Consider the following 11,418-nt stretch of genomic DNA (forward strand, 5'->3'; position numbering starts at 1 on the left):
GCACGCGGGGCGCCCCGTTCTGGTCGCCTCGTCCCGCGTCGGGGCCACCGCGTGGGGAGCCGCTTTGCCCAACCACGCCCTGTGGCGGTGGCGAGGAACGAGGAGCGGGAGAAGGGGGGGCTAGAGGTGGCGGCGCTGACGCCCTCCACGTCGCACGCGGGGCGATGCGGGAGGGGTCGAGAGTCGGGAGCTGGTTGCTTCTCACTCTCTGTACGCTTTGTCGGGCCCCTCGCCCTTTTTATGGCTCCATGGCAACCCACGTTAGTTCTACTACTACTACTAAACATGATTATTCTCTCGGAGTGAAGTAGAGATGTGCCAATAGGTCCAACGGGGCTGCATCTGGATGGCTCACCCACAGGAGTCTAAACATGATTCTCAGATGACCATTTCAAAAGGAGGGAAAAAATGATTCTCGTGCTGCATGAAAGAATCGGTAATCAGCGGCCTGGTGGCACCGCCACCGTGAGATCCCACAAAACGAGATCCGTGGAGATGGGATGCATATAAGCGGATCACTGGCGAGATCGAGTCACACGTACTCACGCGCGCACAGGGACAGGGACAGGGAAGGGGTTCTCTCTCTCTCTCTCTCTGCCATGGCGAGAGCGGCGGCACCCTTGCTCCCCTTCTTCTTCCTCCTCTTGTCGTCGACATCGCCGGCGGCCAATGGCCAGAAGAATCGTCTTGGCTTGACTCCCCAGATGGGGTAATGGATCTCTCACCTCTGCATTCTATTCACACAGTTTGGTGGCAACTTCCATGCAAATGCTGCGTTTTTTCATGATATGATAATCCTTTCTTTTTCGGAATCTGGTCCCTATAGTTAAGACTTAAGAGTACTGCATTGATCAAGTCTCTTCCCCTCAGTAGTCACAAAAAATGGCCTGCTCTGCTCTTGCCTTTCCTTCAGGGCTTGTTGGGTTAAACCTCAACCCCCTTCAGGCCTCCTTTGATTTGGAGTAATTTTGTAGGAATTTTATAGAAAAGGTTTTTCAAAAGGAATATTTTATTTAGAGTCCTTTGGTTTGTAGGAATATAATCTTTTTTTGTTGTTGTTGCAGATTGTAGGAATAGAATCCTATCATAAAAATAAATCTCCCCCCTCCACATGAAGTATTTTCACCAAGGAATTGTTCCCATCCTCCACATCTCAGAAAAATAAACATCAAGTCTAGACTCAATAGGAAAAATCCTATGATGTGAATCAAAGGACATCTCTTTTTTTATTCCTATTCATAGGATATAAAATACATGACATCTCATTTCCTATTCTTATGATTTCTACCATATGAATCAAAGAAGGCTCAAATCCTCTAAACCGAACAGGGATAACTGGTTTCTATCTGCTTCTCCATGAAATATTTCCAACAATCAAGTCTTAATGAATTGACAGCACGTATATATATTCAGGTGGAATAGCTGGAACCACTTCGGCTGCAAGATAGACGAGGCGACCATCCAAAAAATCGGTAAGACCGGTACTCCCTTGTTCTCTCTTAGCCTGGAAAATCAAACCAAAAATAAAACATATTGTGTTTATGTAGCTGATGCCATGGTGGATACTGGTCTTGCGAAACTGGGGTATGAGTATATCAACTTAGGTAATCGCTTCGCGTTTCTCGCTTTCTTTGGTTTCCCCCTTTTTCAACTCTTCATGTTTAGAAATGAGGCCTGCAATATTCACAGTGGATATGTTTGTTCTGAAACTGCAGACGACTGTTGGGCAGCTTATAACAGGGACTCCCAGGTGACTAGTACTACTACATGTTGACACTAGAAGAGATGATATGTATGGAAATAGAAAGAGCAAAACAAAATTTAAAATCCATTATTGATCCTCAATCATGTGAAACCACCATAAGCTTTTCAGCTGCAATGTTACAATGATGAATTTCATAGGTTCCCTTCAGTCGTTAAATAAAAAGATCGACTGTTGTTTTACAGGGCAATCTAGTTGCAAATGCATCGACATTTCCATCAGGAATGAGGGCCTTAGCAGATTATATGCACAAGAAAGGGCTGAAGCTCGGAGTCTACGGCGATGCAGGGTATGCGCTTTATAGAGAACTCAGCAAAAAATTATCCCTTGCTTAAATCACACCACTCTCTCTTTTCAGACTGCGAACTTGCAGCAAGCTGATGCCCGGTTCGCTAGGATACGAAGACCAAGATGCGAGAACTTTTGCAGCTTGGGTAAACAAATTAAAATGTTCATTAGATAGATCATCTAAAACTTACACATGTCAAAAATGGTTTTCCTGGTACGGGTTCCAAAGGAGACAAACTGATTTTTCTAAATTGTTGTGTTACAAGGGGATTGACTACTTGAAGTATGACAACTGCAACAACCAAAACATCAGCCCACTAACAAGGTAACCTTTACAGTTACAGAACTTAAAAGCTTGTCACATTTCATCCGAATTTAGACATTTATATGGTTTGACATATTCACAATAAAAATGCAGATATAACAGGATGAGTGAAGCCCTTATGAATTCTGGAAGGGACATTTTCTTCTCCCTTTGCGAATGGTAACTGATTCTTGCTTTTCAACTGACCAAAAGGGAGGGTTCGAATTTCATTCATCTACTTGAGGGGAAAAAACAATGATGTGCAGGGGTGTGGACGAGCCAGCGACATGGGCAGGAAGCATGGCAAACAGCTGGAGGACAACAGAAGACATCAAGAACACATGGGAAAGGTGAAGAAGTTTACATCCTGGAGAACTTTTACTGTCCCTTCCAAACTTGTGCAAAGTTTAGATGGAGATTCTAATTCCTGTCCTGAAATGCTACCGCAAATTGGGCAGCATGACGGACAACATTGACAAGAGCAACAAGTGGGCACCTTATGCAGGGCCTGGTGGATGGAATGGTTAGTCTCTCTAGGCCTATGATACAATTTGAGCATGCTAAGTGTGTACGAAGACGGATGTAGGATCTGCGGTTTGTTCCCAACAACTTTTTTTTTTATGTATGTGATGACTATTCACAGTGATCTCTTTGAATGTTTCTGCTTCAGACCCAGACATGCTGGAAGTAGGAAACGGGGGGATGACAACAGAAGAGTACCGGTCTCATTTCAGCATATGGGCTCTAGTCAAGGTAATGATGAAGTGGCTTTCATTGCATGAAAGATAAAAAAAAAGTAAAACAACAGAACAGCATTGTTAGACAAGAATTTTCACAAGATTATGGTGTTGATCTGGATTCAACTAGGCTCCTCTGGTGCTTGGCTGTGATATCAGCTCAATGACCCCTGAAACCAAGGAAATCCTCAGCAATCAGAAAGTCATTGCAGTTAATCAAGGTAGAGTCATTTCTCCAAAATGGTCATGTGAAAAATTAAAGACGACACTAAGCTTTACCTATTCATCATTAGACAAACTTGGGGTACAAGGGCTCAAAGTGCAACAAGATGAAGATCTAGAAGTAAGTAAAAGGAATGTAACATAAGCCCTTTCTTATTTATAGTATCATGTGGTAGGCAAAAAGCATAGTACCATGTCATGTTTAACACTTGGTATAATTTTAATATATACTTTATTAACTTGGGCTTAGGTTTGGGCTGGTCGCTTAAGTGGAGATAGAGTTGCTCTTGTGCTGTGGAACAGGGGACCTACTGAAGCATCTATTACTGCTAGTTGGAGCAACATTGGTCTAAGCCCATCAGCTGTTGTAGATGCTCATGATCTGTGGACAGTAAGCACTTTGTCTAATCATATGAGCCTCCTGGTTAAAACCACAAAAGATTCTCTGTTTTACATATAAAAATGTTCTTCAACCCCCCTTTTCTGTGTGTGGCTTTTCTTGTGCTTGCAGGATGAGGTTACATCATCAGTGCAAGGAAACCTGAAGAAAACAGTGGCTTCTCATGCTTGCAAGATGTATGTGTTGACCCCAAAATAGAACAGAATTCTCAACTTTACATATTATTATAAAATAATTATTTCAGAGGTCTCAAAGATAACAATGTATTACCTTGGTATGTGTGCATAGTGTGTCCAGATTTGATTATGAATATTATAGATGTAACACCAAAAAACTTAGTCAAAAGAAAAGGAATAAGTCTCCTTTTGTATTTCTATTATCTGGCAAGTTGCAGGTTTCAGTGAAACATTTGCAAGTTCCAACATACATGTGCACTAAATTTCGCTTTTGCAATACAAAATCAGTACTAAAGAAACTTATACAAAAGCATTGGCGAACATACCTACGTCAATTCTGGCACTCCTAGGTCGCTCATTTTGCTCCCTCTCAACACCACACAATTTATATGATTATGATACAGTGAGTGGACCATATTTCTGTAATTCTATAGGAGTATAGTCTCATTGGATACCAAATATCCTTATTGGTGATAGCACATTAAAACCCAGTCCATCCAGCGGGTTGGTAGGGTTCATCTTTCTTCACATCGGCCTTCAGAGTGTTGAGGGACTGAGAAGCATTCCCCAAATTTAATATCTCAGAAGGCACAGTGCCAGAAGGTACAGCCTTAAAGCTATCTTGGCCGAAGGCAAAAGGGTCGGCACCAGAGTTTGTTTTTGATTGACTAAGCGAGCCAGCTTTGTTGCTGTTTGATGCCCTTAAAGTTCGGACCGACCTCGGGTGGGCACTTTTTACAGCTGCTTGAGCTTTCGGCTCTTCAGGAAAAGCTGACCATGGCTTCAGATCTGGGCTTGGTGTCCCTGGACTTGATGTAAATAGACCTTGCCGGAGCTCTGGCGGGGTTCCTGCAATCTTCTCCCTTGGCTGTGAAAAGTAATGCATTACTGTATCAGCTAAGGGTTCAGAATCTTAGCAGTAATTGGTGATTAGCTATGAAATTGGTAACACTGGACTAGAGCATTAATTCTTATAGGTTGGAAGTTAAAACCATACGGTTTCACTTATGTATTTCTGTTACGAAATTTTTCCCTCTGGCCAGTTAACCTGGATATTATTGAGTACAGTGAGAAGATTAGTTAGACATGTAGGAGTAATCATACCGGAGTGTCAAGGCTTGTGCTGGGTGGGGAGAATTCAGCCTTCAAATTTTCTTTCAACTCCTTAACTGGTGCTGCTGCAGAAGCTATGGCTAGGGCTTGTTTAAGCTCCTGTATCTCCCGCCTCTGAGAGGAGCAAATGGCTGATAATCTATCAAACTTCAGTGAAATTTCTTCCTTCTCCAAGTTTGCTATCTTCAATTGCTCCTTGAGTAAAGTTACTTCGGCCTCCAGCTGTTGTTCTTTCAATTTACTTGTCGTATTTAAACTACTGGCATTGTCCTCTGAGATCACCTTAACATTATCAAAGTCCGCCACAAAGGAGCTAAAAATGGCAGTCTGTGTACTGGTTTTGTTATCTGTTTTAGAATTTTGGGTCTTCTCTAGACCATATTCTGAACCATTTGGAGAAAACCTAATTTCAAAATCCCCAGGAGAACTATCAACAGATGCAGAAAGAGACTGTCTGTATGTATTCTGTGCTGTGTTCTGGTTCTTTGCCTGAGGTTGCTTTGCTGTGCCATCATATATGGGCTCTTGATCTAGAGCTGACCCCTTATTATCCGCAAAAGCTAGTTCTTGTGCATGCTGAGTTGACCAAAATGCACCTACAGAACCCTTACTCTCCGTGGGAGCTTGTAACCTCAAACTGGAAGGACCTTTCGGAGGTGTATTTCTCACATTGTCTCTTGAAGGTGATGCAGAGGGTCCTGAAATACACTGTTCTCATTACGAAATAAATATAGTAGATGAGATTGTTCGCAGATGAGATTGTTCTCATATGGAACCAAATCACTGAGACCTAGAGAAGTGATGAACTACTATAAAAAAATGGCTTTTCCTTGTCATCCTTGCACTATCTAAAAAATGGTTTTCCTTGGTATCCTTGCATCCTACTCCCTCCGCCCCAAAATACTAGTCTTAGATTTATCTAGATATGGATGTATCTAAAATTAAGACAAGTAATTTGGGATGGAGATAATATATAACTAAATAGGTGATCCCAACTAATCTATTTTTCTTAACATGTAAACATGCCGCCTCAACATGCAACCATGCATGGGAGAAGGCACACCTTGGGCCTCTCTGATTCGTAGGATCTTGAAAACGCAGGAATAGGAAAAGTATAGGGTTGGAGTGGCATGCCCACTTGAATCCTATAGGATTAGCGATGAGTGTTTGATGCCACAGGAAAAACAAAGGAATTGTAAAAAGAGGTTGGAGTGGATGTTAGATTTCCTATGAAATGTAGTATTCCATAGGAAAAATTCCTATGGGATCCAATCCTATGAACCAAAGGACTAATGAATGGAAAATTGCTAAGGATTTCAATCCTCCAGAAATTCTATAGAATTCCTTTGAATCAAAGAGGCCCTAGCACTCAACCATGCACGGGAATTTTCATTCTATTATGATACTTATATTCAATACAAAAATCAACTATACAATGCATTAAATCATATGTATTTTCAGTTTTAATTATCATAATACTGAACCAAATGTTCATGTTCCATACAAACAAATCTCATGAAATATATTGCATCCGATTGCCGCGGCACCACACAGCTAGTTATCTAAATAGGTATGCTTTCGTGTGTGTATTCCTTACATTTACCAATCTTTCTGTACATAAACCTAAGGAGTAACATGACAACAAGAAACCATGCTCACAGCAGTTGCTTCAATTCTTCAAACGGGCAAAATTGAAGAAGCCAAACCTTCATGCTCAGTAATTTGCAATTCAAATGCTGATCCAGATGGGGATCCATCAGGTAAGTCTTTTTGCAGCTCCAAAGGAAGTAACTCATTAACACGAAACCATACCTATAACAGTACATGCATCAATATTAGAGAAATAGAAGGCCCTTAATTCAGTCATATGCACTAACTAAGACCAACCTAAATTCATGGAAGTGAATGGCCAATCAAGCAAAGCCCTTGCCTGTGTAATGTCTGGTCTGGCATCTGGAGACGACTGGAGCATCTCTTCGATCAGACTTGTAATGGAAGAACAGTACTTTGGTAATTCAGGGATACGATAGTTCCCATTGAGTATCTGGAGCTTCGATTCTCCATCAAAAGCTGATTTTAAGTAGCAGATTCTATACATGAGACATCCAAGAGCCTAAAAAGATCAATACCACCTTAGCTTATACAGTTATTAAGAATTAATCAGATACAACGAAGTATAACATCAGCTCAAAGAACAACATAGGTAATATAGGAAATGAAAAAAAAGTGTAATGGCTGCAAAGATGATTTACCCATATATCTACTTTCTCACTAATAACTTCCCTCCTGTACAAGTCCCACATCTGCAATCGGTAAACAAGCTTATAATAAGTAAATACGTGAAAGAATTGAGAAAGATATAATACTAGGTTGTATGCTTTCTGACGATATCTTCAAACCTCCGGAGCCCTATAAGCAGGAGTTGTATGCTTTCTGATGATATCTTCTTCAATGCCCCTCTCCTCTGGTTTATCAAAACACTTATGATTTGTTGATACACTACCAAAATCACACAATTTCCAAGCCCCGTCAGCACCAAGAAGCACATTTTCAGCCTTTAGATCCCTGCACATAGAATATATTTGCTGTGATGCCTCTATAGTGAAGATCAACCTGGCAATTTCTTGAAGGATCGAACTGACAATGTTAAAAACAATGACATGTAATAATGAATTATTCAATTGCAATCTACAGCCAACTGGAGTTTATAATGCACGAGATGAAACAACACAACCAAGACTGGGTGCAAAAGCTATATGAAACAGCATAGAATTATGCAAAACTAAAGCTGCCACATGATGGACGTGAGTGACATACTTGTGTCCTGACAATCTAGCTTTTAATGATGCACATCAGATAGCAATATGGTATTGTGATACAGATGAAATGATATGCTCAAGATAAGATGGAGTGAGTAGCACATGATTTCTCTGCGCTTGTCACGGGGACTACACACTTGCTCCGTCCGATAAAGCAATGGAGTTACATGAAAACGTTCATTCCAAAAGCACCAACAACAGAGAACTGCTTGCTGTAGACATTTCACACAGCAATTCCATAGGTTGGAATATGAAAGGCAGACCTGTGAGCAACAGGCGGTGTCTGGCAGTGCATCGCGAAGACCGCATTGCAAATATCCCGGAAGATGAGAGCAACCTGCTCGTCATCATAGAACCCTGCAGTACCTCTAGCGTCCAAGGCAGAAACCAGCGATCTCTCGCAGAACTCCATCAGCAGAAGCGCCTCCCTCCCACGGCCCATATCCAGTATGGTGTGCGCGACAAGCGTGACCACGTTAGGGTGCCCCTTGAGCGCCCTCATCACGGTGATCTCCTTGTGCACCAGGTCCAGCGACTCCTTGTCCTGGACAATGACGTGCTTGAGGGCGTAGTGCTTCGCCGGGTTGGTCAGGTCACGGGCGAGGTACACGCACGAGAACCCACCCTCGGCAATGGCTTCCCGGACGTGCACCTTCACATTGCCGACGTCGATGGTTCGGCCCTCGAGGCCGCCAGAAGGGCCAGAATGCTCTTTGGGCATGAGCTGCCTGAACGGTCTCCACATGATTTAATAATCAATTACTGATCCTAGGTCCTCACAAGTCAAAAGCGCCTGGTTCAGTTCAGCCTTGGAAACCTCCGATGTGAAGTTTATCCACACTCAGCAAGGATTTCTCAACATGGTAAAGCTTGAGAGCTACGAATCAACAGGGTCCGTCCGAGCGGCAGAGCAGTAACCGGCGTCTCACAAGATCTGCCTGTCTATCTATCTTTGACACAGCTACTGTGGAATGGCCTTCCCTCCGAGCAGATCTACCAACCTGGCTTACCGCCGAACACCAATGAAGAAGAAGCCAGCCAGCAACCTAGCTCAGCAGCGCCCACAATCGCCAAACAGACACCTTGGCTGCAATGGCCAGCCGACGCGACGAAGCAGCAATGGAGGAAGAGGAGATCCAGCCAGACCAAGTCAGTAGCGACCAATCAGTTCAACCCAAGAAACGACCAGACCCGGCCCGCTCGAAGCAGTCCGGGATCAAGAACTGGTCGTGGGCGGCCAGCCAGGAAGCGACCAACTCCCAGCCCAGCCGCCTCCGTCGGAGCAGCAGGTGCAGTAGGGTCCGGGACTCGCCAGCTCCGATCTGGAGGCTCTGGGGGTGGTGTGTCTTTGGGGCGGGCGGGTGGGCGGGATTGCTTGCTCGTAGGGGTTAGCGGCGGGCTGACCGGGAGCAGGAGGAAGAAGAAAAGAGGAAAGATTTTGTTTGTTTGTTTGTTACGGCGGCGAGGCGAGGCGAGGCGAGTGGGATTCCCGTCGCCGTGGGGACGCGTGGCGTGGTGGAAGACCGGTTCCCTTTCCCTACCACGTTCCGCGTTGAGTCGCTCGGGAAAAGGAAGGGACAGGCTGGTTAGTTGCACTGTCCCATCTGCGCTTGCTTTGCACAATCACTTTCTCCTGTGTTTTCCTCCTCGTTTTCATAATATCTTTCTCCAGAACGAACAGATCTCTATTTCTAAAGAAAGAGTTGGTAGCTTTTTCAGAATTTTTTTCGTCTTACCTTTCATCTTCATCCGATTTTTTCATCCCTCCTTTCAGCATCTTATATTTAGTAATGTATTTATGTAAAAGAATCATCAAAATTAATTTTTTGATGAATCTTTAAAGATCAAATCTGAATTAATTAACTTTATTATAAGTTGTTCAATCACACTAATTAATATTTTCATACATCATCAAATCTCTACTGCTAGATGCTTACTTGGTGAATTGCATCCACAGTTTTTTTTTCGTCCTTCACTTTTGCATGGTTTTTTTGTCTCTCCTTCCACCTTCCCTTCATGCTGGTTTTTAACCCTTTCATTAAAAAACGAAGTGATTCTTTTTTTTTTGCGAATGAAAATATTTCATTGATTAATCAAAAGAGTCTTTCTTACATATGATATCAATCTCCTCCGGCGTGCCACGCAGCCACACAGTTGTTCGCTGTTTTACATGGCCGATGTGGGCAAGAGCATCGGCAGTCTTATTCCTACTTCTTACCACATGTGATATGACATGTTCACCCACCTCTTCTAGGTTCCGCTGGATCTGCGTCACCATGGTTGCACACGGTGATCTGTTAAGGCCATCTTGGGTAATCATCCGAGCCGCAGTCAAGCAGTCTGTCTTGATGATCATCGGCAGATCACTCCAAGCTCTCGCAATGGCTATCCCCTCCATACGAGCCGCCAACTCCGCTTCGAGTGCTGAGGAGCAGGAGCGGAGGTATCGGCAGAAGGAGAAGATCACATGGCCTCCCTCTCCACGAAGGATCATTCCTGCACCGCCAGTATGGTTGTCAGCGTTAAAAGCCCCGTCCACATTCAGTTTTGTCCATCCCCGAGGTGGTGGAAGCCATCTTTCTTCCCTCACATTTGTGTTCCTGCTTTCCTCCTGATCTATTATAGATTTCCCCTGGTGAGAGATCACCATCTTCCCTTTGGCAATGTCAGCATTGGGATACTGCTTTAAGCACAACAAGGTTTCAATGTAACTGGACAGAAATCGAGTGGAAGCTTCGACAGGCGGGGCCTTTTTGCCATGGGTCAGTTCGTTGTGAACATGCCAGCTACGCCACAGGGTCATCAGCACAGGTAGGCGCTCCTCAGGCAAGCACTGGTCAAGAAGGTGGAGTAGCCATTCCGCACCCGTGTTTCTTACCGCCTCTAGCTTCGACAAGGGCCATGATTTCTCCATGTCCCTCCATAGACGTTGGGCGATCGGGCACCTACAGAGAGCATGGAAAGTGTCCTCTTGCTCCAATCCACAGATCACACAGGTGTCCGTCACCCCAATGTTCCGGCGTTTCAGATTAGAAGCAGTAGCAAGGGAGTTCATGGCAACCCTCCAAGCAAAGACTCTCACCTTCGGGGGGCGTGGCACCCCCATAGTGGTTTCCAGATGGAGCGAGTACCATCAGGTACCCTACTCGACGACGACCTAGATGATATGTATTTTTCATCATGAGCAAGGTGATAGGCCGATCGGACCGAGAACACACCTTTAGGGTCAGGAGCCCATGCAAGAACATCATCCACAATCCGATTTGGGGAAGCCTTGATCGCACAAATAGCATGGACATCTACTGGTGCAAAGTAACAGTTGAGACTCTCCATGTTCCATCGTCCATAGGCATCCATCAGCTCAGACACCCTCCGTAGGCGGTAATTTCCTCTGACTGAGATAGGGCGATAAGAATGGGGTATAGGGATCCATGGATCTCTCCAAATCCGTATCTGTTCACCATTACCAACGCGCCAGATGAGGCCCTTTTTAAGCAGTTCCAAACCATAGGTGATAGCTTGCCACGAAGGTGACGCGTTCCCTATAAACACCGTATCTTCCAGGGCTCCATTGGGGTAATATTTCGCCTTGATTAC

At 44.0% G+C, this 11,418-nt stretch overlaps 2 protein-coding genes across 6 annotated transcripts; one reads left to right on the plus strand and one right to left on the minus strand.

Annotated features, from left to right (window-relative positions):
- Positions 1-426: 426 nt before the first annotated feature.
- Positions 427-4,083, plus strand: LOC123452283 (alpha-galactosidase-like). The gene is made up of 15 exons (XM_045128917.1): positions 427-709; positions 1,414-1,472; positions 1,548-1,604; positions 1,716-1,750; positions 1,948-2,051; positions 2,121-2,196; positions 2,317-2,375; positions 2,469-2,534; positions 2,621-2,704; positions 2,813-2,877; positions 3,025-3,107; positions 3,222-3,312; positions 3,385-3,434; positions 3,564-3,704; positions 3,825-4,083. Exons 1-15 carry the CDS (start codon positions 501-503, stop codon positions 3,909-3,911), a joined length of 1,266 nt encoding a protein of 421 aa, XP_044984852.1. The 5' UTR covers positions 427-500; the 3' UTR covers positions 3,912-4,083.
- On the minus strand, positions 1,204-9,305 carry LOC123452282 (AP2-associated protein kinase 1-like). Of its 5 annotated transcripts, XR_006632577.1 has the most exons (9): positions 8,085-9,305; positions 7,402-7,567; positions 7,255-7,305; positions 6,933-7,115; positions 6,709-6,814; positions 4,994-5,700; positions 4,216-4,757; positions 1,601-1,674; positions 1,204-1,504 (listed from the first exon to the last, which is right to left on the minus strand). XR_006632577.1 is itself a non-coding variant. In XM_045128916.1 (7 exons), exons 1-7 carry the CDS (start codon positions 8,564-8,566, stop codon positions 4,371-4,373), a joined length of 2,082 nt encoding a protein of 693 aa, XP_044984851.1. In that variant the 5' UTR covers positions 8,567-9,305; the 3' UTR covers positions 4,049-4,370. The 5 variants fall into 5 exon arrangements, 1 of the variants encoding a protein (XP_044984851.1); XR_006632576.1 differs by lacking the exon at positions 1,601-1,674; XR_006632578.1 differs by lacking the exons at positions 1,204-1,504; positions 1,601-1,674 and adding an exon at positions 1,821-2,191.
- Between the last annotated feature and the right edge of the window lie 2,113 nt (positions 9,306-11,418).

Source organism: Hordeum vulgare, chromosome 5H (assembly GCF_904849725.1).
Source record: "Hordeum vulgare subsp. vulgare chromosome 5H, MorexV3_pseudomolecules_assembly, whole genome shotgun sequence".
NCBI classification, from domain to species: Eukaryota; Viridiplantae; Streptophyta; class Magnoliopsida; order Poales; family Poaceae; genus Hordeum; species Hordeum vulgare.

What these genes read in the sequence shown, in the direction of transcription:
- LOC123452282 (XM_045128916.1), bottom strand. Translation starts at nt 8,566, where the DNA reads ATGTGGAGACCGTTCAGGCAGCTCATGCCCAAAGAGCATTCTGGCCCT. An exon ending in ACACCGCCTGTTGCTCACAG is followed by an intron (nt 7,568 to 8,084) that starts GTCTGCCTTTCA and finishes TTCTATGTGCAG; the next exon opens with GGATCTAAAGGCTGAAAATG. An exon ending in CCAGACCAGACATTACACAG is followed by an intron (nt 6,815 to 6,932) that starts GCAAGGGCTTTG and finishes GTACTGTTATAG; the next exon opens with GTATGGTTTCGTGTTAATGA.
- LOC123452283 (XM_045128917.1), top strand. Translation starts at nt 501, where the DNA reads ATGCATATAAGCGGATCACTGGCGAGATCGAGTCACACGTACTCACGC. An exon ending in GGCGACCATCCAAAAAATCG is followed by an intron (nt 1,473 to 1,547) that starts GTAAGACCGGTA and finishes GTGTTTATGTAG; the next exon opens with CTGATGCCATGGTGGATACT. An exon ending in CTTATAACAGGGACTCCCAG is followed by an intron (nt 1,751 to 1,947) that starts GTGACTAGTACT and finishes GTTGTTTTACAG; the next exon opens with GGCAATCTAGTTGCAAATGC.